The 24,199-nt window shown below is 43.0% G+C and overlaps 1 protein-coding gene across 5 annotated transcripts in view; it reads left to right on the top strand.

Annotated features, from left to right (window-relative positions):
- EEIG2 (EEIG family member 2) overlaps nucleotides 1-24,199 on the top strand; it is a 68,288-nt gene that overhangs the window by 7,629 nt on the left and 36,460 nt on the right. For 4 of the 5 annotated variants that reach the window (XM_073592984.1, XM_073592983.1, XM_073592982.1 and 1 more), the window contains 4 exons: nucleotides 12,350-12,470; nucleotides 13,575-13,604; nucleotides 15,965-16,081; nucleotides 19,529-19,575. In XM_073592984.1, coding sequence (XP_073449085.1) covers nucleotides 12,350-12,470; nucleotides 13,575-13,604; nucleotides 15,965-16,081; nucleotides 19,529-19,575 — 315 coding nt within the window. The remainder of the gene's footprint in view (nucleotides 1-12,349; nucleotides 12,471-13,574; nucleotides 13,605-15,964; nucleotides 16,082-19,528; nucleotides 19,576-24,199) is intronic. The other variant, XM_073592985.1, reaches the window with a different exon arrangement.

Below are 24,199 nucleotides of genomic sequence, written 5' to 3'. Positions count from 1 at the left end.
TAAAACAAAGTGAACTATCAAATGGTTAGAAATTGATAGCTATGTGATAAACAACAATAAGTGAAGCAAAAATTGTATTCCTAAAACAACATCAAAGTCCATATATGACGACATGGTGACTTGAAAGACTTGGTGCAGACAATTTGTCAGTAGATAATCCACCACCGATATATATATATATATATATATATATATATATATATATATATATATATATATATATATAGCTTACCGGAAAAGTTGAACCCAAATAGGCGTACGCCTAATGAGTCAGTAAGGCTTGTGGTGTATTACACCCAGGGGGGTCATTCGGCACAAACGATATCCAATGGAAGGGAGAGACTTCTATGGTCCTTCTCTGTAATTTTGTGAAGGTAAAAAGCGCTTTGGAATATTGGTAAAAAGTGACGCAGTGGCATCAGCACAGCCTGTTCCGACGTGTTTTGTCTAATGAGACATCATCTGGGGTTACCGGATAGTCATTACTGTCCGGACCTCCAAGACAGCGGCTGGAGCTGCTGGACTCGTTCTTGTCATTGGAACGATCGGGTTCAGGTTAAAAAAAAGGGGGGCTCTGGGGGACTGCTGCTGCAGCATAGAAGGTTTTTCACCTTAATGCATAGAATGCATTAAGGTGAAAAACCATGAGACTTTACAACTCCTTTAATATTAAGAGGAAAGATATACATCCCTCACAACTCTTTTTTTAATATGTTCTATGCATTAAGGTAAAAAAAACTGGGTGCAGTGCCCTCCCTCCTTATTTTTGCCTGAACCTCATCTCGATCTAGAGATGTGCATGAGAGCAGTGGCTCTCCTGGGTCCCCCTCTCCTCTTTGGTTTACGCAGCATTCAATCTCAGCCATTGAGCCAATGAGGAGAGAGTGGGGGAGGGTGGGGCCCAAGCCATGCTCTATGTATGAATAGATAATGTCCATTCACGGGAGAAAGCCTGCTTGAGTGATTGCCTCCAGCAAGAGGCTTGCAATTGGGGACACTCAGCAGGGGGGAGGGGCCAGGACCGCCAGTGGGGGACCCAAAAAGAAGAGGATCGGGGCTGCTCTGTGCAAAACCACTTCATACAACAGGTAAGTTTAACTTGTTTATATTTTGAAAAAGTTGCCACCTTTAAATAGGCCTAATGTACACAGGACGCTTAGGCAACCTCTTCTGAACGTTTTTCTTGACAGCTTGAAACCGGCGTTTGAAAACGCCCATTTGGCCACGCTTGCATGTCGCATTTAGCCGCATTTTTGCCGCATTCGCATCTAGGAACGTTTATTTAAGATAACATCAGTAGACCCACCCAAAGCACAAAAAACAGTATTAACTATTTCAGCCTTTCTGTGAGACCAGAGTGAGTAGCAGCAGCTGAGAGAGCAGTGTACTTGTATAGACCTCTCTTCATTTTTCTCTTTTTTTTTTTTTTATGACCCTGCATTGGCCCCACTAAATGCTTATCAAAACATCCGAAAGCATTTTTATACCAATAAGGTTTACAGCACCTTGGATTTCAGTAATTGGGGAGGTGATTCATGTACCCTGGCAGTATCTAGTATGTTTTTTTTTTTTTTTTCTCAATTACTCTCTACTGCTTTGTAAACAAAAACATCTGAAAAATTGTCATGGATAAATCAACACATTTTTTTTTAAATGTAATATAGTTTATTGAGTATTTTAAATAGTGTAAATCACTGATAAACTCTAATGTAACTTAAATTTGTATGTCCAGGAATCCTAAAAATGACCTTGTTTGTCACTTTACATTTAGATCCAGGACCAGGATCTGCAGTGGATGACTTGATCTCCTTGATTGATGTCTTCTGCTGCGGACTTCCCTCCTAAAAGCAGAGAAGGATTAAACGATAAGCTGCAATAAATAAATTGGCTGCTGAAAATCCTTAAAAATACTAAGGCCCTTTTCAAACATGCTGTCCGATCAGATCCGCCTGTCCGTTTTTCAGGCGGACCTGATTAGACGCTCCATTCACCTCTATGGAGCAACGGATGTCAGCGGTAAGGATGAGCTCCGGCGTGTTCGCATGCTGCACGTGCCGAGCCCTCCAGAAACTCGGCACTGCACAGCGCTAATCACAAGCAGTGAGACATTTCCCGATGTGCAGCTGCAGAGATCGGGAAATGTCTCACTGCCTGTGATTAGCGCAGTGCATTGCCGACTTCTTAGTGGGCTCGGCACGTGCAGCATGCGAACACGCCAGAGCTCATCCTTAGTCAGCAGTGACATATCCGCTGCTATCCGATCCAATCTGGTCTGCCAAATCCAGACGGATGGAGACCCTATTTTCCATCCGTCTGGCGGATCGGATGGAATCGGATGAAAACGGACAGGCGTATTCGTTTTCATCTGATCTCCCATAGAGGTCAGCGGGGGTCTGACAGGTCTGTCTCTGCACAGTGAGCGGAGACGGACCGGTCATCCGCCTGCTCGGTGGAGATCAACGGAACAAGCGGGATCCGTCAAAACTGACAGCCCTGTGTGAAAGGGGCCTAAGGGTTTAATATCATTTTAAATATTGGAGAGAGCATCACTATGACAGTCAGATAACCAGCAAATGCTGTCTTCCTTCATGACAAATTTCCTTTATTGAAAGGGGACCTTTTGTATGGTCTCGGGAATGTAAATATCATACAGCTAATGAAGTATAAAATCCTATTTTTTTTTGCCATGTAAAATACATAAGTGACACATACTAAAAAATAAAATTGCATAGATTACACAAAATATATGGATGTGGACTAGAGGTTATGTCGCATAACACCCAATCATTACAGAAGTACTGTTGGACCTATGTTGACCCATTCCACATATACCAGGTGGGGGGAGGCAGCACCAGTAGATATGCTTGGCCTGCAGGCTAGCATTTGGAGCAGGAGCAAATCTTATCTTTCCTATAAAGCCCTCCTGCAAGGTCCATCCATATATGTGAGTGGAGCTGGGTGTTCCCTCCAAATAGAAGAAAGGCTGTGCATGCACTTAATGTTATAACACACCCACAGGTGCTAGCATGATGACGTTACCCATGGGAACTACCACTGCCATCTGCGTGATTAAAAAAAAAATGATCTGTGCATGTTCCAAAGGTGGCATTGGATGGAACCACAACAATGGAAATATTTACAAATTTGCACTCAGGCGTCATTCCTGTGGGCCCGTGGTGTAACGCTGTAGGTTAAGCACTCAAAAAAGAGGGGGGGGGGGGGGGGGACAGAATAACAGTCATACTACCTCCCCGTCCCTACCAAGAGACCAAAAACCTAGTAGGGAGGGAGGGAAGAGGCCTTTACAATGGAGAGGGCTTTACCAATCTAGAACAGCCTTTCTCAACCAGGGTTTTGTGGAACTGTAGAGTTTCCCATGGGTTCTGTGGCCAGTGATCTACCTGATTTTGCCAAAATAGTTCTGGCAACAACACCACTCAGTAGAACCATTTACCTGAAAGGAAAAAGTGGAGCTGCTCCTCATTTCTTAGGTAACTAACCACTAACACCAGTGAATTTCTTCATTGGGTAATATTCTTCTCACTGACCACCAATGTAAGCAGCACAGTTTCTGCTGACCACTAGTGCAAGGAAGCCATTCTCTTATTGACTACCAACGTGGTGTATACTGTGTGTGCTAATCTACAATGAGCTGTAGATATACCGTATAACATGCACCCCAATTTAAGAGGGAAGTTTCCGGGAAAAAAAACTTTTTTTTTTTTTATTAAATAAACCACTTTGAAGCAAAATAATGGTCAGTGAGTATCAAAGCAGCCTGATTAGTGCCCATCTGCAGCCTAATCTGTGCCCATCTGCAACTTCAGTGCAGCCTGACCTGTGCCCATCTGCAGCCTAATATGTGCCCATCTGCAACTTCAGTGCAGCCTGACCTGTGCCCATCTGCAGCCTAATCTGTGCCCATCTGCAACTTCAGTGCAGCCTGACCTGTGCCCATCTGCAGCCTAATCTGTGCCCATCTGCAACTTCAGTGCAGCCTGACCTGTGCCCATCTGCAGCCTAATCTGTGCCCATCTGCAACTTCAGTGCAGCCTGACCTGTGCCCATCTGCAGCCTAATCTGTGCCCATCTGCAACTTCAGTGCAGCCTGACCTGTGCCCATCTGCAGCCTAATCTGTGCCCATCTGCAACTTCAGTGCAGCCTGACCTGTGCCCATCTGCAGCCTAATCTGTGCCCATCTGCAACTTCAGTGCAGCCTGACCTGTGCCCATCTGCAGCCTAATCTGTGCCCATCTGCAACTTCAGTGCAGCCTGACCTGTGCCCATCTGCAACTTCAGTGCAGCCTGACCTGTGCCCATCTGCAGCCTAATCTGTGCCCATCTGCAACTTCAGTGCAGCCTGACCTGTGCCCATCTGCAGCCTAATCTGTGCCCATCTGCAACTTCAGTGCAGCCTGACCTGTGCCCATCTGCAGCCTAATCTGTGCCCATCTGCAACTTCAGTGCAGCCTGACCTGTGCCCATCTGCAGCCTAATCTGTGCCCATCTGCAACTTCAGTGCAGCCTGACCTGTGCCCATCTGCAGCCTAATCTGTGCCCATCTGCAACTTCAGTGCAGCCTGACCTGTGCCCATCTGCAGCCTAATCTGTGCCCATCTGCAACTTCAGTGCAGCCTGACCTGTGCCCATCTGCAGCCTAATCTGTGCCCATCTGCAACTTCAGTGCAGCCTGACCTGTGCCCATCTGCAGCCTAATCTGTGCCCATCTGCAACTTCAGTGCAGCCTGACCTGTGCCCATCTGCAGCCTGATCTGTGCCCATCTGCAACTTCAGTGCAGCCTGACCTGTGCCCATCTGCAGCCTGATCTGTGCCCATCTGCAGCTTCAGTGAAGCCTGATCTGTGCCCATCTGCAGCCTTGCTCCTCACTGCAGCCTAATCAAGGCCCATCTGCAGCCTTGCTCCTCACTGCAGCCTAATCAAGGCCCATCTGCAGCCTTGCTCTTCGCTGCAGCCTAATCGGTGCCCATCTGCAGCCTTGTTCCTCACTGCAGTCTAATCAGTGCCCATCTGCAGCCTTGCTCCTCACCGTAGCCTGGTCAGTGTCCATCTGCAGCCTTGCCGAAATAGACAGAGCCGGATCTCCTGTGTACTCGCCTCGGCGTCACGCCCAGTCCCGCCCCTTGGCCCGGATCCTATGATGGACATAACACCGGTCCAATGCCGGGACGTCAATGCTAGGAGCCGTCCAGGGGCGGGACTGAGCGTGACTGCGAGCCGAGCTGAGTACACAAGTGATCCGGCTCTGTCTATTTCAGCGGCGTTTGTCCCCTCCTACCCCTCGGTGGCAGCCTATATCGGCGTATAACACGCACACGCGATTTCCCCCCTATTTTAAGGGGGAAAAAGTGAATGTTATACGGTGATTATTTTTAGCAGGGGTTATTTTAATACGGGAACCAGTGAAGGAGCCACACAGCCAGGAAACTAGTATTTATACTGTATAGTAGAAGGGCATTCTGATTAACGATGCCAGCCTCCAGAACTGTCAGTGTAGCTGGAAGTGCTCTGGGGTCTCGGCTCACAGTCTACAATGATCATAGTACAGGCAAGCACACTAAGGCTCTGTTTCCATTAGTGCGACTTATCATGCGACTTTGGACACATAAAGTTGCATGACCTACCCCCATTCTGTGTGTTTTTGCACAGTGCAGAACAAGACTTTGTAGGTCATTGATGGGGAAAACAGGTGAATTAGTCCTTTGACCTCTGTCTTTTTGGGCACACTTTCGAACAGAGTTCAGTTCTTCTTTAAAGTGGTTCTAAAGCCTTTAAAGGGGTTGTAAACCCTTGTGTTTTTTCACCTTAATGCATCCTATGCATTAAGGGGAAAAAAAACTTCTGACACTGACTGGCCCCCTAGCCCCCCCCGTTTTACTTACCTGAGCCCATTCGTTCGCTCGGCGGAGACGCTCACTACCACTCTGCCCGGGATTATCTGCTCTTGATTGGATAGATTGATAGCACCGCAGCCATTGGCTTCCGCTGCTGTCAATTAAATCCAATGACGGGGGGCAGGGCCGAGTCTGGCATTTTGTGTCTATGGGGTGCCGCCCATTGCGGGAGTGTCCATCCCTCCTGCTCTCCTTGTGTTAGCAGGGGCACTAGTGTGGGCGCACCCGCCCAGGGGCGGGCTGACCGTCGCCTGCTTCCTCACCCCCCCAATCTACCATCCCAGCGTCTGTGTCCGGCTGCGGCTCCTCCCCCATGGTTGCCTAGCAACAGGCGCAGTAGACAGTGAAGGTACTATGGCGTGACGGCATCCAAGGAGGAGGGAAAAAAGAGCGTGGGCGGGAAGAAGAAGGTGGCAGAGGAGAGGACCAGAGGGGAGCCCATCCCCGAGGAGAACAAGGAGTTCTACAAACTCCAGATCTGGGACCTCGAGGGCTGCCTGGAGAGGTGATGGTGGAGGGGGCTACAGGTCTCAGCATGCTCTGACTGGAAGAGGAGCAACAAGTTTAAGGTAGCACTAAAACTCCCAGCATGCCATGGCAGAGTAAAAGAAAATGTTTTCGTGAAAGTGCATCAAACTCCTGCATACCACCTCTTTGATGCTCCTTCATAAAACATGCATACTGATCTAATGGTAGCACGTCTAAAAACGTGCATAGAAAATGTGACAGGGAAAAGAACGCGCCACACTCATGTGGTTCCAGCTAAAGTCATGTTTGTGCATTTTCATGTGCATTTGCAGCGCATAAAAATGCAGCACTCTGCATTTTTTTTTAAACGCACATGAAAGCGCTGCAGTGGTATAATCAAAGCTGATTGGAATCCTTCTGACTCTGACCATCTCCTGTACCATGTCCCCAGTCTCTGACCATCTCCTGTACCATGTCCCCAGTCTCTGACCATCTCCTGTACCATGTCCCCAGTCTCTGACCATCTCCTGTACCATGTCCCCAGTCTCTGACCATCTCCTGTACCATGTCCCCAGTCTCTGACCATCTCCTGTATCATGTCCCCAGTCTCTGACCATCTCCTGTATCATGTCCCCAGTCTCTGACCATCTCCTGTACCATGTCCCCAGTCTCTGACCGTCTCCTGTAGTACGTCTGCAGTCTCTGACCGTCTCTTGTAGTACGTCTGCAGTCTCTGATCATCTCCTGTAGTACGTCTGCAGTCTCTGACCGTCTCCTGTACCATGTCTGCAGTCTCTGACCATCTCCTGCATTACATCTGCTGGAGGTCCACCGCCTAGAAATTTTGCTAATACTATTAACAATGTGTTCTATAAAAATGTATGCAGTCATTTTCGGTATCAGTCATTTCTGGTATCGGTTTCGGTTTTCGGCCTAGTGTATTTTTTATTTTCGGTATCGGTTTCGGCACCAAAAAAAAGCATTCGGTGCACCCCTAGTATGATATGTTTGTTGTTTAAAAAAGAAAAAAAAAAAACGAGGGTTTACAACCCCTTTAAATAACGAACATGTTTTACTTACCTGCTCCGTGCAGTGGTTTTGCACAGAGCAGCCCCGATTAGCTTCTTCTCGTGTTGCTCCTGGCTCCTCCCCCTTGACCAGTGCCCCCCAATAGCGAGCCACCTGCTTTGGGGCACTGGTGCATGCTCGCTTCTGAGCCCTGCTCTATGCGTCCATAAGACATATAGAGCTGCAGCTTGACCCCACCCCCTGCTCTCTACTTATTGGCTCAGTTTCACTCGTGCTGTCTCCAATTAGGAGAGGAAGACCCAGGACATCCGAGGCTCTCGTGTACATTATTGGATCGAGAGGGGGCTCAGGTGGGTATGGGGGGGGGGCAGCACAGAAGGTTTTTTTCCCTTCATGCGTAGAGTGCAGTGAAGGTAATAAACCTGCTGTTGCAAGAGGATCCCCCCAGCCCCCACCCTTATACTTACCTGAGCCCGATCTCGATACTGTGATGTGCATGAGAGCAGCGGCTCTCCTGGCTCTGTCCCTCCTCACTGGACAGATGGATAGCAGCGGGAGTCATTGGCTCCCACTTCTGTCCCACTTCTGTCAATTCTGTTAATAGACACAGACAGGGCGACTTGGGAGCGAGCCCACATGAGTGCCCCCATAGAAAGTGGTTTTCTAGGGGGGCAATCCAGTGTGTGGGGGAGCAGGGAGAAGGAGCCAGGAGCGTCAGTGGGGCACCTGAGAGGAGGAGAATAAACCAATGCATAGAGTAGGTACGTATAACATGTTTGTTATTTTAATTTTATAAAAATGGAAGCTTTAATATTACTTTAGTTTCCAGTGATATATAAGAAATTGTCTAGTATTCAACTAGAACTAAACTGGCTGGACTGATCCTTTAATTCAGCAAACCTTGCTGGATAACAGCTTATATCAGAACAATACAAAAGGTTGCTAGGAACAAAATAATGTGATGAAATGATTGAATTTGTATTAGGTGATTATGTGCTAGAATAAAAAAATCGGGTTTTCTTTCTGACTCACACAGGGAAGTGATGAGTCAAGGCAAAGGAAGCCCTGTGTGTTCTGCGTCTGCCTCATTGTGATGACTTATGTTTATATTGATTAGTTACTAAGGGTAACCTGAACTGTCAAAACCACATCTGCAGCCAGCGTGTGCACACTGTCCAGGCCGGGGGTAATGAGGGCACAAAGTCTGCTTCCCCCGAATGTCTGGCCATGACTGTATAACACAAGCAGGCTCAGTGTATCAGTCGTTTAGACTATAAAATTAAGCTGGTATAAAGCAGCATTTTTCAAATACTAAATTGTCTTTGTGGTCAGTTATGTTCCAAAAAGAAAACTGCCAACTGCAGTTTGGTGACAAAAGCTGTAGCTACCCTGAGGCAATAGACACAGTGCAAACCAACGCTGATCTCAAACCTGCCAATTCCTTTCCTAATTTAATTTATTTTCAGTATCTGGCAGATAAAATGTAACACATCAAGGCCTGGTTATCACCTATGCATTTTTTAGTGCGTTTTCAGTTTGCCATGATTTCCTATGAGTCTTGTTCACATCTGTGCATTTTATGGAAAGGGCCAGGGACTTTTTTTCTGTTTTTTGGTTCCATAGATTTCAATGGATCAAAAATATGTATTGAAAAATGCAAAAAAATGCAACTGGAATATGAAACCTGCATAGGCATGAACCAGGCCATTGGCCTCATGCACACTGGTTTATTGTAAAGGCTGTTTGTCCTAACAGGAGAAAATCAGCGTTAAAAACTCACCTAAGCTGTGTTCTTTCAAACCAGTTAAGAAGAGTTTGGGAATTTATTTATTTAATTGGCCAGAATTTTAAATTATTTTGGCCATTGAAATGTAAAAATTGTGAAGTGCTAAACGCGCCAAGCTCTTAGGCATATTTTGACGCTTTCACGCATTTGGTATTTTTATGCCCAAAAGCTTCTCTCCTATATGTGATTCTTCCTTATTCAGGAGTAGAAGCTTTGACTGCCTCTAAACTCCTTTAACCACTTGCCGACCAGCATCCATCATTATACTGCGGCAGGTTGACACGATCCCGCGAACCGTCGTAGCTGTACGTTGGCTCCTTTATGCGGGATGGCAGGCGTGTGCACGCCCGCTCCACTGCGGGAGTGCCGATGCTCATGGTCGCGATGACCGCCAGCCACATGCGATCGCGGGCATGAGAGGCAGAACAGGGATGTGTGTGTGTGTGTATATGTGTGTGTAAACTCACAAATCCCAGTTCTGTGAGTAGAGGGGATGCCGATCGTGAGTTTCTAATAGCTAGGAACCACGATCTGTCATCTACTGTCAGTCCCCTCCCCCTACAGTTAGAACACACCTGGGAAACACAGTTAACCCCTTGATCGCCCCCTAGTGTTAACCCCTTCCCTGTCAGTGACATTTATACAGTAATCGGTGCATTTTTATAGCACTGATTGACAATTATACAGCAATCGTCCCACAAATGTGTCCATCATAATGTCGCAGTCTCGATAAAAATCGCAGATCACCGCCATTACTAGTAAAAAAAAATAATACTAAAAATGGCATAAATCCATCCCCTATTTTGTAGACGCTATAACTTTTGCGCAAACCAATCAATATACGCTTATTGCGATTTTAATTACCAAAAATATGTAGAAGAATACATATCGGCCTAAACTGAGAAAAAAAATAGCTTTTTTTTTAAAAAAAAAAAATTGGGGTTATTTATTGTAGCAAAAAGTACAAAATATTGTGGTTTTTTTTTTTTTTTTTTTTTCCAAAATTTTTATTTTTGTTTATAGCGCAAAAAATAAAAACCGCAGAGATGATCAAGTACTATCAAAAGAAAGCTCTATTTGTGGGGGAAAAAAAGGATGTAAATTTTGTTTGGGTACAACGTCGCACGACCGCGCAATTGTCAGTTAAAGCGACATAGTGCCGTATCGCAAAAAATTTGCCTGGTCATTGAGCAGCCAAATCTACCGGAGCTGAAGTGGTTAAAAGCCTGTGTGTGCATGGATAGGTTTTTATTGAGGTGTGTTCAGGGGCTTAGGCAAAAAACACCAAAAGCCCCAAAAATGTCAGTTTAGGAGCAGCAGTGTGCATGAGGCTTTAGTTTTAGACAGTGGTTGTCAGCCTCTTAAAACTTCCAGCCCATAGAGCCTTTGTGAGGTTTTTCCTGTCATCTGTGTCCCACCCAGGGAGATTTCCCCAATATTTTTGTCTGATAGGAATTCTCTCCAAAGATGAGACAAAACACACTTTTAGTACTTTTTAGCGAAGGATTAGACATTCTGGCAGTGTCCATTCTTCCCTTTCCAGGTGACTACCACACCCTGTATTTCTTTCAAGGGGCATTGGAATGACACAAAGTAAAGTAAAATCTCCCTAATGTAGTTACAGACTGAAATATAAAGTCCTACCCAAAACTAAAAGATCATTTTTTGGCTGCCCCGTGAAAGAACACCAATACTGAGGCAATATGTCATTACTGACTTCCTTTTGAAAATGCTAGCTGCTTGGCTGACCTAAAGGCAGAAGGGAAGGTCAGAAACCCTGACCTGCATAATTGTTTTGGGTTGTGAGTTAGCAGGAGAACCAGATGACCAGCATTTCAAACATGAGAGGTTAGCGATGGCAGTTCATACAGTATTTTCTCAGTGGAGGTTTCCAAGTTCACGCTTATCTCCAGGGGCTCTGTAGCTGAGTGAATTTTGGCAGCCTTACTATCTTCATAGCAATCTAGGCATCCTTCTTATAAATTATGAAGATGTTCTTTTGCAGCACCTGCCAAGAGCCTCCCTGCCTGTTACACAGAGAGTGGCAATAGCGAAGTATTGTGATTGGCACACCATACCAGCTTTTTATTGCTGCTCACATATCCAAGTGGGCAACACCAGAAAATAACTTCTGCAGCCATAGATGAGATGATGACCCGCCAGTTGACCCTCCATGCATTAAAGTGGACCCAGTGAAAAAGTCACACAAATTAATAGGCCACAGGTTAGCACAGCTTACTTCTTAAGTAAAAGAAGTGCCTCTTATTTGCCATCATTTCAGGGAAATGTCGCTCATTCATGCAACCTAAATGCCAAGAAAAAGAATATATGCGGCTAATTTTACAAAGCTATGATGATTGTCCGCAAAGAGAGATAAAAAAATTGACAACGATATTTCTCATGGCAAATACGCTTAATGACATAGGTCAGTGATTTGGCCTTTTGGTGTTTGGAATCATTAGAAACAGCAGAGAATATGTTGTTTCCAGTTACACAGACCCAGCCTTCTAGACTTGCGGATAAAAGAATCACCAAGCTGAGTTTAATTTTGGATGAAAGTTGCCAGAGCATCAATTGTGTAAATGTATACTACCTACCCACCTGGGGGCCATTTTGGATTGGTGTTCTGATAGTGAAATTTGGAGAATGATGCCTTTATGCAGAGCTCAGTCCATGTACAAATATGAATTGTATTGCCCTGGTACCATGCAGGATGGATGACCCACAAATCTCCATAGACTAGCTGTCACATCTTGGTTATGTGGCATGATCCTATCCTGTGTCCCACAGGCCAATGCTCTGTTCCTAAGCAACCAATCGTCAGGTCTAAGCTGACACAAGGGATGTAGAGGTATGCTTATTCAAATCTCACTGAGAAAGTCATATGTGGTGTCAGGTGATAAGTGATAATCTTGTTTTGTACCCATGTCTGTAGGCACGGGCTCAGGTAAAGTGTACCTCAACCTGCTCAGTATAAAAATCCATTGCACTGAGAAAAAGTGACATCATAGTGAACTCTGGCTAATTTGTGGACGCATCATAAATATTGGCTGATGCTAATGGTTGCCTATGGGTTGGGGTTGACCTGACGTGTACGTTAATAAAACCTTTGTGTTGATTTTGCTCAGTGGTCTCATGTCTCTTTTCATAGGGAGGTTGTCCAAGCTAACAGCGTCCATTGGAAGAAAAAGTTCTCCTTTATGTGCAAGATGAGTGCAAGTGCTGCCTCAGGGATCTTGGATCCATGTGTCTGCAGGGTGTCTGTCCGTAAGGTAAGACAGTTACTATTTTTCCTAAAACAGACCTGTATCTGCAGGCTTCAGAAAGGGACTTGTGGGGACACATTACTGACCTCCAGTTAGCTTTTTCCCAGTTGTCTCCCAGAATGGCATATGAGAGATAGAAGGTCCTACCACCAAGACAGAAAGCAAATTGCCAGATCAAAGTTGAAAAGGAAGTCCAACCCTTGCGTATACCCAGTGAAGTGACTGCCTCAGGTGATACACAGAGATTAAACAAATCCTCCTACATAAGTTGTACCCATTTATCTACAGCCCTTTCTTTTCTACGTCCAATCAAAGTGCTGAATTTTAAAACTTGTCTGAGAGTCTAGAAAAAAAAAAGGGGACGGAGAGTTGACGTTACACTCTTTGAGGAGAGCTCTAAAAGCTGATTGGAGGCAAGGGAAACACTCCCCTCCATACAGCAAACAGGAACACACCTGAGGCTGTCAATTAGCTGGAGGTCCCTCTCCTGTCACCGTTTTTTTTCTCTTGGTGTCAGGAAAACTTGTCAGGTGTAATTCATGCTGATAGTAGAGGAACGAAGCAGCAGACAGAAATTACACTTAATGCTCATAATTGAGACAAGTACACACTATAGAGGGATATGCTTTGTTCATATTTCATGTCTGAGTTTTACATCTACTTTATTTATTGTGTTTCCTCCCTGTGGAGGAGATGCAATGCATGGAAGCAGGGTGGAGGAGGCTATGGTCCCTCATTTTCCGGCCTGTCCTCCTATTCTCCATTTTTCCCTTCTCACTGAAGTTTGGAAGTATAGTACAAGGAGTCTTCACCAAATTTGCATTCTAGACCCTTTTGTTTAGTTGTAAGAGATGGTCTCGTATTTGGGTGAAGCACAGTCCATTATTTATTCCAAATTCAGAGGATGATGAAGGTCAGCATTAAAGGAAGAATCTAATTTCTCGCTATGAACAACATATCCACTATTCTTTTCTGCATTCTTACTGCCTACCCTGGTTGGAGTGAGAACCAGAAAGGAATAAAGTTGTGTTGGCGTACCTGTATGTTGATGGAAACCTCATTGGAAAAGACTACTTCTTACATTTCTGAAATGTTTCCTATGTGTTTTAGGAGCTGAAAGGTGGGAAAGCCTATGCTAAGGTAAATATCTATGGACTAGCATGCATGTTTTATTACTTTGCGGAAATCTCCAGGCTAAACTCAGCACGCATGATTTTTGAAAACTGCACCACATGAAACTGTGTGTGTGTGTGTGTATATATATATATATATATATATATATATATATATATATATATATATATATATATATATATATATATATTGTGATGGGAGTCGCTTTGGGTGGGGGAACCCGTAAAACCCGGAATCCCTTGGGGAGGAAGGGAAACCCTTGTTTCAGCTCCCCATGCCCCTCCTATGTTTAAGTCACCCTGTGTCTCTAATAGGGGCACAGGGTGACCAAGAACCCCAGTCTGATCTGTACTAATCAGACTCACTGTACAACCACATTGGAATGCGGTGTATACTGTCTCATACTATGGTGTGCTCTGTGTTGGGTCGTTTGGGGTGTGGCTGTATTCCATTGTTCTATTGTGTCTGCCTACTTTGCTTATTATGGGATGTGTATGTAGAGTAGCTTTGAGAGAGGAGGGGGCGAATTCCTCCAACAGCTCTCCCTGCTGATTGGACAGCCTACTGAGGAGAAGTTTGAATATCTCTGTGTACCTGTGTTTCAATAAACAGTTCCATGTTGCAGTTTTGTAACTGAGCTAGTCTTGCCTGGTTCTTACAACATATGAGCTGTAATATCCGATAACTGGAGTTCCAGACTGGAGGAAGCAGTGTGCTGACGGAAGCACTCAAGCGGAGTGTGGAACCATCTGTTATATACATATACAGTTGTGCTCATAAGTTTACATACCCTGGCAGAATTTATGATTTCTTGGCCATTTTTCAGAGAATATGAATTAAATTTTTCTTTCACTTATGGTTAGTATTTGGCTGAAGCCATTTATTATCAATCAACTGTGTTTACTCTTTTTAAATCATAATGACAACCGAAACTACTCAAATGACCTTGATCAAAAGTTTACATACCCCAGTTCTTAAAACCGTGTATTGCCCCCTTTTACCATCAATGACAGCTTGAAGTCTTTTGTGGTATTTGTGGATGAGGCTCTTTATCATCTCAGATGGTAAAGCTGCCCATTCCTCTTGGCAGAAAGCCTCCAGTTCCTGTCAATTCTTGGGCTGTCTTGCATGAACTGCACATTTAAGATCTCCCCAGAGTGGCTCAATGATATTGAGGTGAGGAGACTGAGATGGCCACTCCAGAACCTTTACTTTATTCTGCTCTAGCCATATCTCTGTGCTATTGCACAGAGCTCATTATACAGTCTTCAAGCAGTATGAGGGTGGCACAAAAATGAGCCCTTGATTTGACTTTTTCTGTTATATCAAAAGATTTGTGCTATTATTTACAGAATGAACATCTGCACCGGCATGTCTGAAACACTTGTGATGTTTTTGAACACGTTTTTGTCATATTTATTATTGTATTTCATTTAAAACCGTTACATGACTAAGCATCGGTCAGGACATATTTAATGTGACTTTGGTGCTAAATTGTGAATGACGCTCAAGCTGGGGAAACCAAACTCCTGCAGTCATTAGAAAGAAAGGTGCAAGCTGCCAAAGGTGCTTATCTGAAGTGATGCATGTATAAATTCAAAGAAGCACCACACTCCCATCGAGCCAACCTAGTGTAGTGTAGACTTGAAAACTGCCTCAACCCATGAGTTTCCGCTAAAGCCACGTCGTCTGACATGTTTCGCTCCACCCACCGGAGCTTAATCATAGGGTAGTCTCTGTGGCATTGGCGGACACTCATGGGCCGAGGCCGTTTTCAAGTCTGCACTACAGTAAGTTGGCTGGACAGGAGTGCAGCGCTTCTTTGATTTTATAAGGGCATGTTTAATATTAGTGCAGCCCTTCCTATGAACTCTAAAGGGGATATTCTAAAATAAATGATGGATGGTTATGTTATTCTTGCATAGTAAAGTGTCAAAAATAGCTTGACATATTTGAGTTCCGTTAACAAGCACTTCTCCTCCCACTGAGGAAATCTCCCTCTACTTCCTGTCAGTACAAGTGATAGGAAATCTTCCCAGCAGACACAAACTGCAGCAAAACACAGTTTTCACTGAAACAGAGAGGGTTTGGAATTTCTGTCTGGTTATTGTTATTATCTGTGTCTTCCTGCCCTGATGATGAAGGTTTCCCTTATTTCTTGTCCTACTGTCAGGGGGACAGAAAGTGGGATGACGTCTCCCCAATAGGTTCGCACCAAGCAATAACCCTTTCACAGAAGTGTTTTCTTTTCTGTTCTATCTAAAAATAAAGGCTGGAGCTGGGCTTTAAGGTCTAGTACAAAGATTAGGTATATGACCAGCCCTTGCAGTTACCTTTGTAATGTTCATATCTCTTTGTGGTTTAAGCTTGGCTTTGCAGATCTCAACCTTGCAGAGTTTGCTGGGTCTGGCAATACAATCCGTCGATGTCTCCTAGAGGGATATGACACAAAGAATACCCGGCAGGATAATTCTATCTTAAAGGTAAGAGAGAATGGCAGACACTAGATACACGTATTAAACATTGTAAGGGCTTGTTAACTATTCTATGTTAAAAATGTAAACGTATCCATAAATAAAATTGGGCTAAGATGAGTCATTGGATGATTAGAACTGTTCAGGGTGAAATTACTCGGGCAAATCTTTAGACCATCTTCAATACCATTGCTTGAAATTACACATGGCTGCCTAGTAAACCAGTAAACTAATTCTGCTTTCAGAAAGGATTTCTTTTTATCAGTAATTGGATTTGCAGTCACCAATGTGAAGGCACTTGGATATCACATAAACATAAATATAAATTGACAAAGTGTTTCATTAATTTAGAGCAGGGGTATTTAATTAAAATTCACGAAGGTCCGGTCAGTAACATTTTCTTGTAGCAGAGGCCCGGATCACATATTTTGCCGATGACTCAGATCCTTCACATCAACCCCCTCCTCCCCGCATTTATATCAGTGTCCCCAGTTCCCCCTACACATCACAGTCCTCCCTTTACATCAGTTACTCCCCCTTTTTTTTTTACAGTTCCCACATCACAGTCCCTCCCTTTACAGTTCCCCTATGCGTCACAGTACCCTCTCTTTATGTCTAAGTTTCTCCATGTTAACGTGACCCACCCCCTTTAGCCCCCAGTTCATATCACTGTTATGAGCCCCCATTTATAGCAATGTCATGAGCCCTGCTTTGTAGCAGTATCCTGAGCCCCGCTTTATAACAGTGTCCTCCCTTTTCCCTTTCACAGCAGAATTTCAATCCAGACAGAAGATGGGAGCTATCCAACACTTCTTGCTAGCAAGCTGGTGATTGGTTTCTAGGACCACCTAGCGTCTTAGCAACCAAACACCCGTTTGCAGCTCCTGCCCTCCATCTGCCCTGCTGCAAGGATGACATCATGGCAGCACTGGGGAAAGAAAGAGAGGGATGTACCCTGCTGCCAAGACAGAAAGAAAGAGCAACCCAGCTCCTAAATGACGAGACCACAGCGGTCTGGATGGGACTGTCACTTGGTCCGGATCCAGACCACGATCCGCCATTTAGTGATTACTGCTTTAGAGGTTTGAGTGGTTATCCTAAAACACAGTGATTTAGTGGAAAGGGCAATTAACCACTCTCTAATTCCCATTCCCTGACATGGGCATATTCTTTGACGCAGTTATTCTGCATCAGGTTACATATAAATATCTTTACTGGTAGCAGTAATCCATTTTGCTTCAGAGAATAACTGGTTGTGTGTTCTATATATCTTGTAATGGTCAGTGGAATACAAACTATTCTATTTTATCAGTAACATTTTCAGCATTGATTATTTTGCTATGAAAAATATGAACCCTGAATACTAAATGCTTAATCTCTGTGTACTGTAGCTGAATGCTGTTGCAATGGGCTAGGAAACATGACATCATTACTGGAAGGTTAATCACAGTGTATTTGAAGAGAGTGAATTATTAAATCTTCTTCTTCCTGGCTAATGCACTTAGAGCTCTGGGATGTGAACACATCTTCTGTCGGCCTCATTTCTCGCTCCCATTATATTTTATACACAGCCCAGAGGGCTCAGCTGAAAACCTGTTATTCCGAAAAGCTCTGTGCCGAGAGAGAATACAGTGGTTTTCCATTGTCTCATCAGTGTGTTCTCATTATATTTGCCTAAATAATAACAGGATGTGAGCACAAGCATTTTCATGTGATAATAGCAGAAAATGTATCACACGTTTATGTTTTAGATCCAGCTTTTGTGTTTTGGTCTGACATTGTTACCTTATCTACCTGGGCACAAGCCAATGTCCTTTGTTTTAAGGACATTTAATCAGCATACCGCTTCTTGTAGAGGGCTTAAAGGGGCTTATGTGATAAGGCAGTACAGAGTGCAGTGATGTAACCCATACAAAACAGATTCACCTTTCATGAGTTCAGAAGTGTCTGAACAGTGAACAGTGATAGCTGCCATTTACTTCTCTCTTTTTATTGAGCGAAACATGCATAGGAAGAAATTTGTAGGCTGCTTTGATGACCTTCTGCTATAAATACTAGCAGTTCTTTGAACCACTGACTTGTAAAGAGAATGCAGTAAGTTCGGCTGAAGTCAGAACGTGCAAATTGCATACTTTTCTAGATTAGTGACTTCCAAGTAGTCGATGGATTAGTAAGACACTCAGACCAGACAGCTAGCATTTTTTGAGGTCAGCCTAACTGTTTTCATTTATACATCTTCCCATTAACGACACACAAAAATAACAACTCTGTTATAGGCGGACACAATCCAGTTTGCGTACTGGATTTTATATTTTTTAAGCCCAAGTAGTGAAATATTCCAGACTTTGCAGTCTTTTAACCATGGGTCACCATAAAGATGTAAGATGCAAAAAATGTCAACCGGGGAAGGAGAGATCCCTCTTGTGACTGCTGTGGAATATGGGTAAAGCTGAGAATACTGGTTGTACTGTTGTGCTGGCCTTACATACTGCATTCTTTTTTAATTTTCAACTACTTGTCCTCAACCCTCAGACAAAACAAAACCGTTGCAGGGAGCAAACTAGCCAGGGTATTTGCTGCACACCCCTCAGTATTGCAAAAAACAAACAAAAAAAAGCAGATAGACCCAAAATCATGATCATCAAGAAAGCAAAGTTCAGCAGATAAAACACCATCATTTATTCTGCCATGGTCGATGAAGGTATGTTTCATCTAGTTACCATCAAATTATTGAAAAAGAGAGCAGAAGCTTTTGGATTCATCAAAAGCAGGCCATAAATGGTGCAATTTTATTTTGTTGCAGGAAAGAAAATTGCTTAATTCCCCCCTTCACGCAGTTAGTGTTGATGGGGGAATCCCTCCCGCGAAGCTATTGTGTTCTCCCAGTGGGAGGGTTTCAGGGAGCTGTCCTTGCTGGGAGAACACAATGATTATTACCAGCAGCTACAGCTGCTGGATATAATCACATGCTAGAAACCCGATATGCTGGTTGTACACAAGTCGATTGATTTCGGTAGAATCCGCCTGCAGATGGATTCAAACTATCTATGGCCAGCCTTACATTCTCAAACAGATATAGTAAGCAAGTGAGTGATTTATCTACTTAAAATCAAACGATCAGTTTTGGGTAGGAAAGGTCTTTGTCAGCCCAGTAATAAGGTGCTCTCCTCCCAATCAAAGTAGGATTTAAAATTTTACTTTTATATACCATATGTACCTGAAAACTGAAATAATTGAAAATGTTGACATTTCAGCCCATAGCTTTATCAGGGTACCATTGGTTTGTGCCTGTCTTTACTGCTCTAAGAAGGCAGAACTAAGCAGTACATTAAAGAGGATCTTCACCCTGTAAGGCAGCTAGAAATACTGCTTTAAGGAGTGAACAGGTTCCTCTTGAACCCTTGAAGATTGCACTTGTACCTCTGTAAATTTAGATTATCTGTTATCTTTCTGAAGGTTGGAATCAGCATGCAACTCATGTCTGGGGACCCCTGCTTTAAAACGTAAGTTTTGTTTTTTTTTTTTTTTTCCTTTTGCTTATGCAAATGTTTTGTTTGTGGTTAGCTTCGCTATTACCTTTCTAGTTCACCACAATTTGTCTACCTAGGGCAGCGATGGTGAACCTTGGCACCCCAGATGTTTTGGAACTACATTTCCCATGATGCTCCACTACACTGCAGAGTGCATGAGCATCATGGGAAATGTAGTTCCAAAACATCTGTGTGCCAAGGTTCGTCAACACTGTCCTAGGGGATGCTTTTTCTGAAGGGTTTATTATGTACTCTGTGCTTCTTGAGCGTTAACTCGTGCCTTGTCTTCTATTTGCACCAGTTGCTAGTCTGTCAATTGCTTAGGCATGGGTTGGTGTAAAAGACTTCCACTGAAATAGTAAATGTACACCATGCCTGGGATTGGGGGAGATACTGCCAATGAGCTTTTGATAATATAAAAATTCTACTGTTAGATTATCTAAATTGTACAAAATACTAGGAGCAGCAGGGCCGAGTAGTCAACTTTCTGTAATGTAGGCATTGTGTATTCTCTCTCAACAAACTAGTAGCTTGGATAATATTTTACAAGAAGTTGCTGAATTAGGAGCATGTTAGAGTACTTTTTTTATGAATAGGGCCATATTTATACTAAAATCATTTCATTTTCAGAAGAGTGGTCAGTCAGAAACTAATTTACTTTATGCATTTTATCTGCTAGGGTTACTGGATGTTCTTAATCATTTGAAAATAGGTTTGACTAAATTTGCTGCTAAATAATATATTTTATAAATAATATATATTTGCTGGGGTGACCATTTTTTCCCCATTTTTTTTTCTTTTTTATTGTTTATGTGTATTAGGATAGGGAAGGCATGCCATTTGTTAAATTGGAACACCTAAGAATGGTAAAATTACTTATGATGAAAAATGAGAGAATTGTTAAATGACAGCCAAGGTTACCCTCTGTGATTACTGCAATGCAAAGTCATCAGTAGAACCAAAGTTACAAGCAAGATTCCTTATTGGCTGGTGAGGCTGCCTCAGGAGGTTAGAGGGGTTGGGACCAAGCTCAACTTTAAACAGATCTAAACCCTCCCTTCTTTTAGGGCTAAGGAAGCTGCCATCCTAACCCCCATATTGATCTGTAGCTGCCATGGTGCTGCACATGTGATCAGTTATGGCACCATCTATTTGATGGCTTGACAGTTCGGGTGAGAGTACAAACAACCGTGACAGTTCTCAATCACGGCATGCCTTGAATGTAACTGTTTTGGGAAATAGCTACATAATTGGTGAGGTTGAATGAAGAGATCAGTCCATCCAGTTCAACCTGTGTATGTATTTATGTCGCTAGCACTTCCTATATCCCTGCATATTGGTTATGCTAAGATTCCTATCCAAGAGTTTTTGAAATCATTAACACTTTCCACTGACACCACTGATTGTGAAAGGGAGATCCACATTCTTACCGTTCTAACAGTAAAGAACCCCCTATGCAGTTTAAGGTTAAACTTAGGGCTGCAACTAACAATTATTTTCATAATCGATTAGCTGGCCAATTATTGTTTCGATTAATTGGTTAATAACCTTAAAAAAAAGTGTGGTGTATAATTTAGTTAATATGTAAAGTTTAAAAAAAAAAATTATTTATTCTTAAATATCTCTATGCAGTGGTAAATATAAATAACCAACTATATGGTTAGGGAGCAAAATATCTAATCTACTCTGAGAATAACAGACAGAAGAGATATACTGTATATACTATTAGAGGAGATATACTGTACATACTATTAGAGGAGATATACTGTATCTACTATTAGAGGAGATCTACTGTATTAACTATTAGAGGAGATATACTGTACATACTGTTAGAGGAGATATACTGTATAAACTATTAGAGAAGAAATATACTGTATATACTATTAACTGCTTGCCGACTGGCTCAGGCGATATACGTTGGCAGAAGGGCACGTACAGGCATATTCAAGTACCTGTACGTTGCCCTTTAAGAAGCAGTTTGCGGGCGCATGATCGCGGGTTCCGCGGCTCGATGTCCGCGAAGATACCCGCGATCGTCTCACGGAGAGGAAGAACGGGGAAATGCTGATGTAAACAAGCATTTCCCCGTTCTGCCTAGTGACACTGTCACTGATCACAGCTCCCTGTAATCGGGATCGGTGATCAATGTCGTGTCACACATAGCCCCTCCCCCCCACAGTTAGAATCACTCCCTAGGAACCCCTACAGCGCCACCTAGTGGTTAACCCCTTCACTGCCAGTCACATTTACACAGTATTCAATGCATTTTTATTCGCACTGATCGATCTGTCCGCCATAATGTCACAGTCATGATAAAAATCGCTGATCGCCGCCATTACTAGTAAAAAAAAAAAAAAAATTATTAAGAAAAATGCCATAAAACTATCCCCTATTTTGTAGACGCTATAACTTTTGCGCAAACCAATCAATAAACACTTATTGCGATTATTATTATTTTTTTTTTTTTTTTTTTACCAAAAATATGTAGAAGAATGAGTATCGGCCTAAACTGAGAAAATTTTTTTTTTTTTTTTTTGTGGATATTTATTATAGCAAAAAGTAAAAAAACACAGAGGTGATCAAATACCACCAAAGGAAAGCTCTATTTGTGGGGAAAAAAGGACGTCAATTTTGTTTGGGAGCAACGTCGCACGACCGCGCAATTGTCAGTTAAAGCGATGCAGTGCCGAATCGCAAAAAGTGCTCTGGTCTTTTGCCAGCCAAATGGTCCGGGGCTTAAGTGGTTAAAGGGTGAATCTGGACTCAGAGATCAAATTTTTTATTTAAAAAAAAGTCTTCCTTCAAAAAAAATTTCATTCTAAGAACATTTGTTCGATTTTCTAATCGTTAGTGGGGTCAAATCAATGTTCATTTTCAACCACAGTGACGGGAAAATTTGGAAATAATAGAAAACTTCTTGGTCAAAGGAATTTTCGTTCAGAAATTACATTCATTTTAAAAACAGAATGTTAAAAACAAGTGAAAATTTCAAACAACATTCTTTCATTCCAATGTACAAAGATTTTTGGTCTGAATATTCTCGTCTGAAAATTGATCCGTGTGGCCAGCATAAGGCTTGGTACACATCTATGCAGTTTGCTTTTGATCTGTTTCTGCACTGCTTTTTGCTGTGCATTTAGATTTTTGCACACATGATTTTGCTGCGATTTGCGTTTTTGAAATTTTTTTGGCCAATTTGTTGTTGGGCAGATAAAAAAACACAAATTGCTACAAAAACACATTACATGATTTTCTGCAGCTTCTTCATTGAAGTATATGGAACCAAAAAACCATTTTGCATTAAAAAAAAGTCCCTGACCCTTTTCAAATGCGCAGCGGCTGAAAAAAACATAGATGTGAACGTGTCCCATAGGAAACTATATAAATGAACTGTAGTGCGTTTCTGCAAAAAGCACCAAAAAACACATTGATGTGAACCAGGCCTAAGACGTTTAGTAACATAATGGGGTCAAAAAAACTAAAATTAGCCCTTTATAGTACAAAAAAAAGCAGGTAATCACTACTGTAAGGGGTACATTTTTTTTGACTGTAGAACTGTGAAAGTAATATTTACAGTAGCGATTATTTGCTCTTTTTGTACTACAAAGGGCTAATTTTAGTGTTTTTTAACCCCATTATGTTACTGGCCGATTAATTGATTTATGAAAATAGTAATCGATTCATTTCATAATCGATTAGTTTCAGCCCTAAACTGCTTCTCGTCCAATTTCATTGAGTGGCTGGCCATGTGTTCTCTTAAAGCGGATTTCCACCCAAACGTGGAACTTCCGTTTTAAGTACTCCTTGCCCCCTGACATGCCACATTTGGCATGTCATTTTTTGGGGTGGGTACCTAGTTTTGAGAGGGACTTCCCGTCCCACTTCCTCCTTCCGTCTTCTGGGTGCCTAGGCGACTTTTCTTCTCCCCCTAGGCAGCCCCTTCCTCCATGCAATCTTCTGTGACACGTCACAGGTCCAGAAGATTGCCTGGCCACTGACACATCAGCACGACTCGCGCATGCACAGTATGTGCCCGGCTGTGAAACCGCAAGCTGTCACAGCCAGGCGCCCATACTTACAATGTTGGCGCAGCGGGGGAAAGGAGCGCGGCATCGGGCGGCTGCAACACTGGACGGTGGGACAGGTGAGTGTCTGTTTATTAAAAATCAGCAGTTATACTTTTTGTAGCTGCTGACTTTTAATAAACTTAACAACCAGTGGAACTCCTCTTTAAGCGGCCTGAGACTGAACAGATTTCTCCCTATGCTAGAATCGCCATTTCAATACTTATATAGCGCTATCATATCCCCTCTTAAAGTTTTACTAAACCCAGCACCCTGCATTCACTATATCTTGTCTCCCACAGTACACAGAATATGGAAACGCAATTATTTTAACTAATATAAACTGCTAAATACCTTTTCTCATCAGCAGTTAGTGCAGTCATGTGACTTCTATCAGTGTCCAGCCACGCACTTGTTTAAGCTTGTAGGAGGAGTTTTCTGACTGTCCTATGAGACTGCAAGACCCCTGATTGACCCTGTGCTGATCACATGCACTCTCAAGAAAAAAAAAAAAACCTCTCTAGCAATACACA

This window comes from Aquarana catesbeiana, linkage group LG07 (assembly GCF_042186555.1).
Source record: "Aquarana catesbeiana isolate 2022-GZ linkage group LG07, ASM4218655v1, whole genome shotgun sequence".
NCBI lineage: Eukaryota > Metazoa > Chordata > Amphibia > Anura > Ranidae > Aquarana > Aquarana catesbeiana.
Note: the sequence above shows the minus strand (reverse complement) of the source record. Positions and strands in the feature narration are given on the sequence as shown.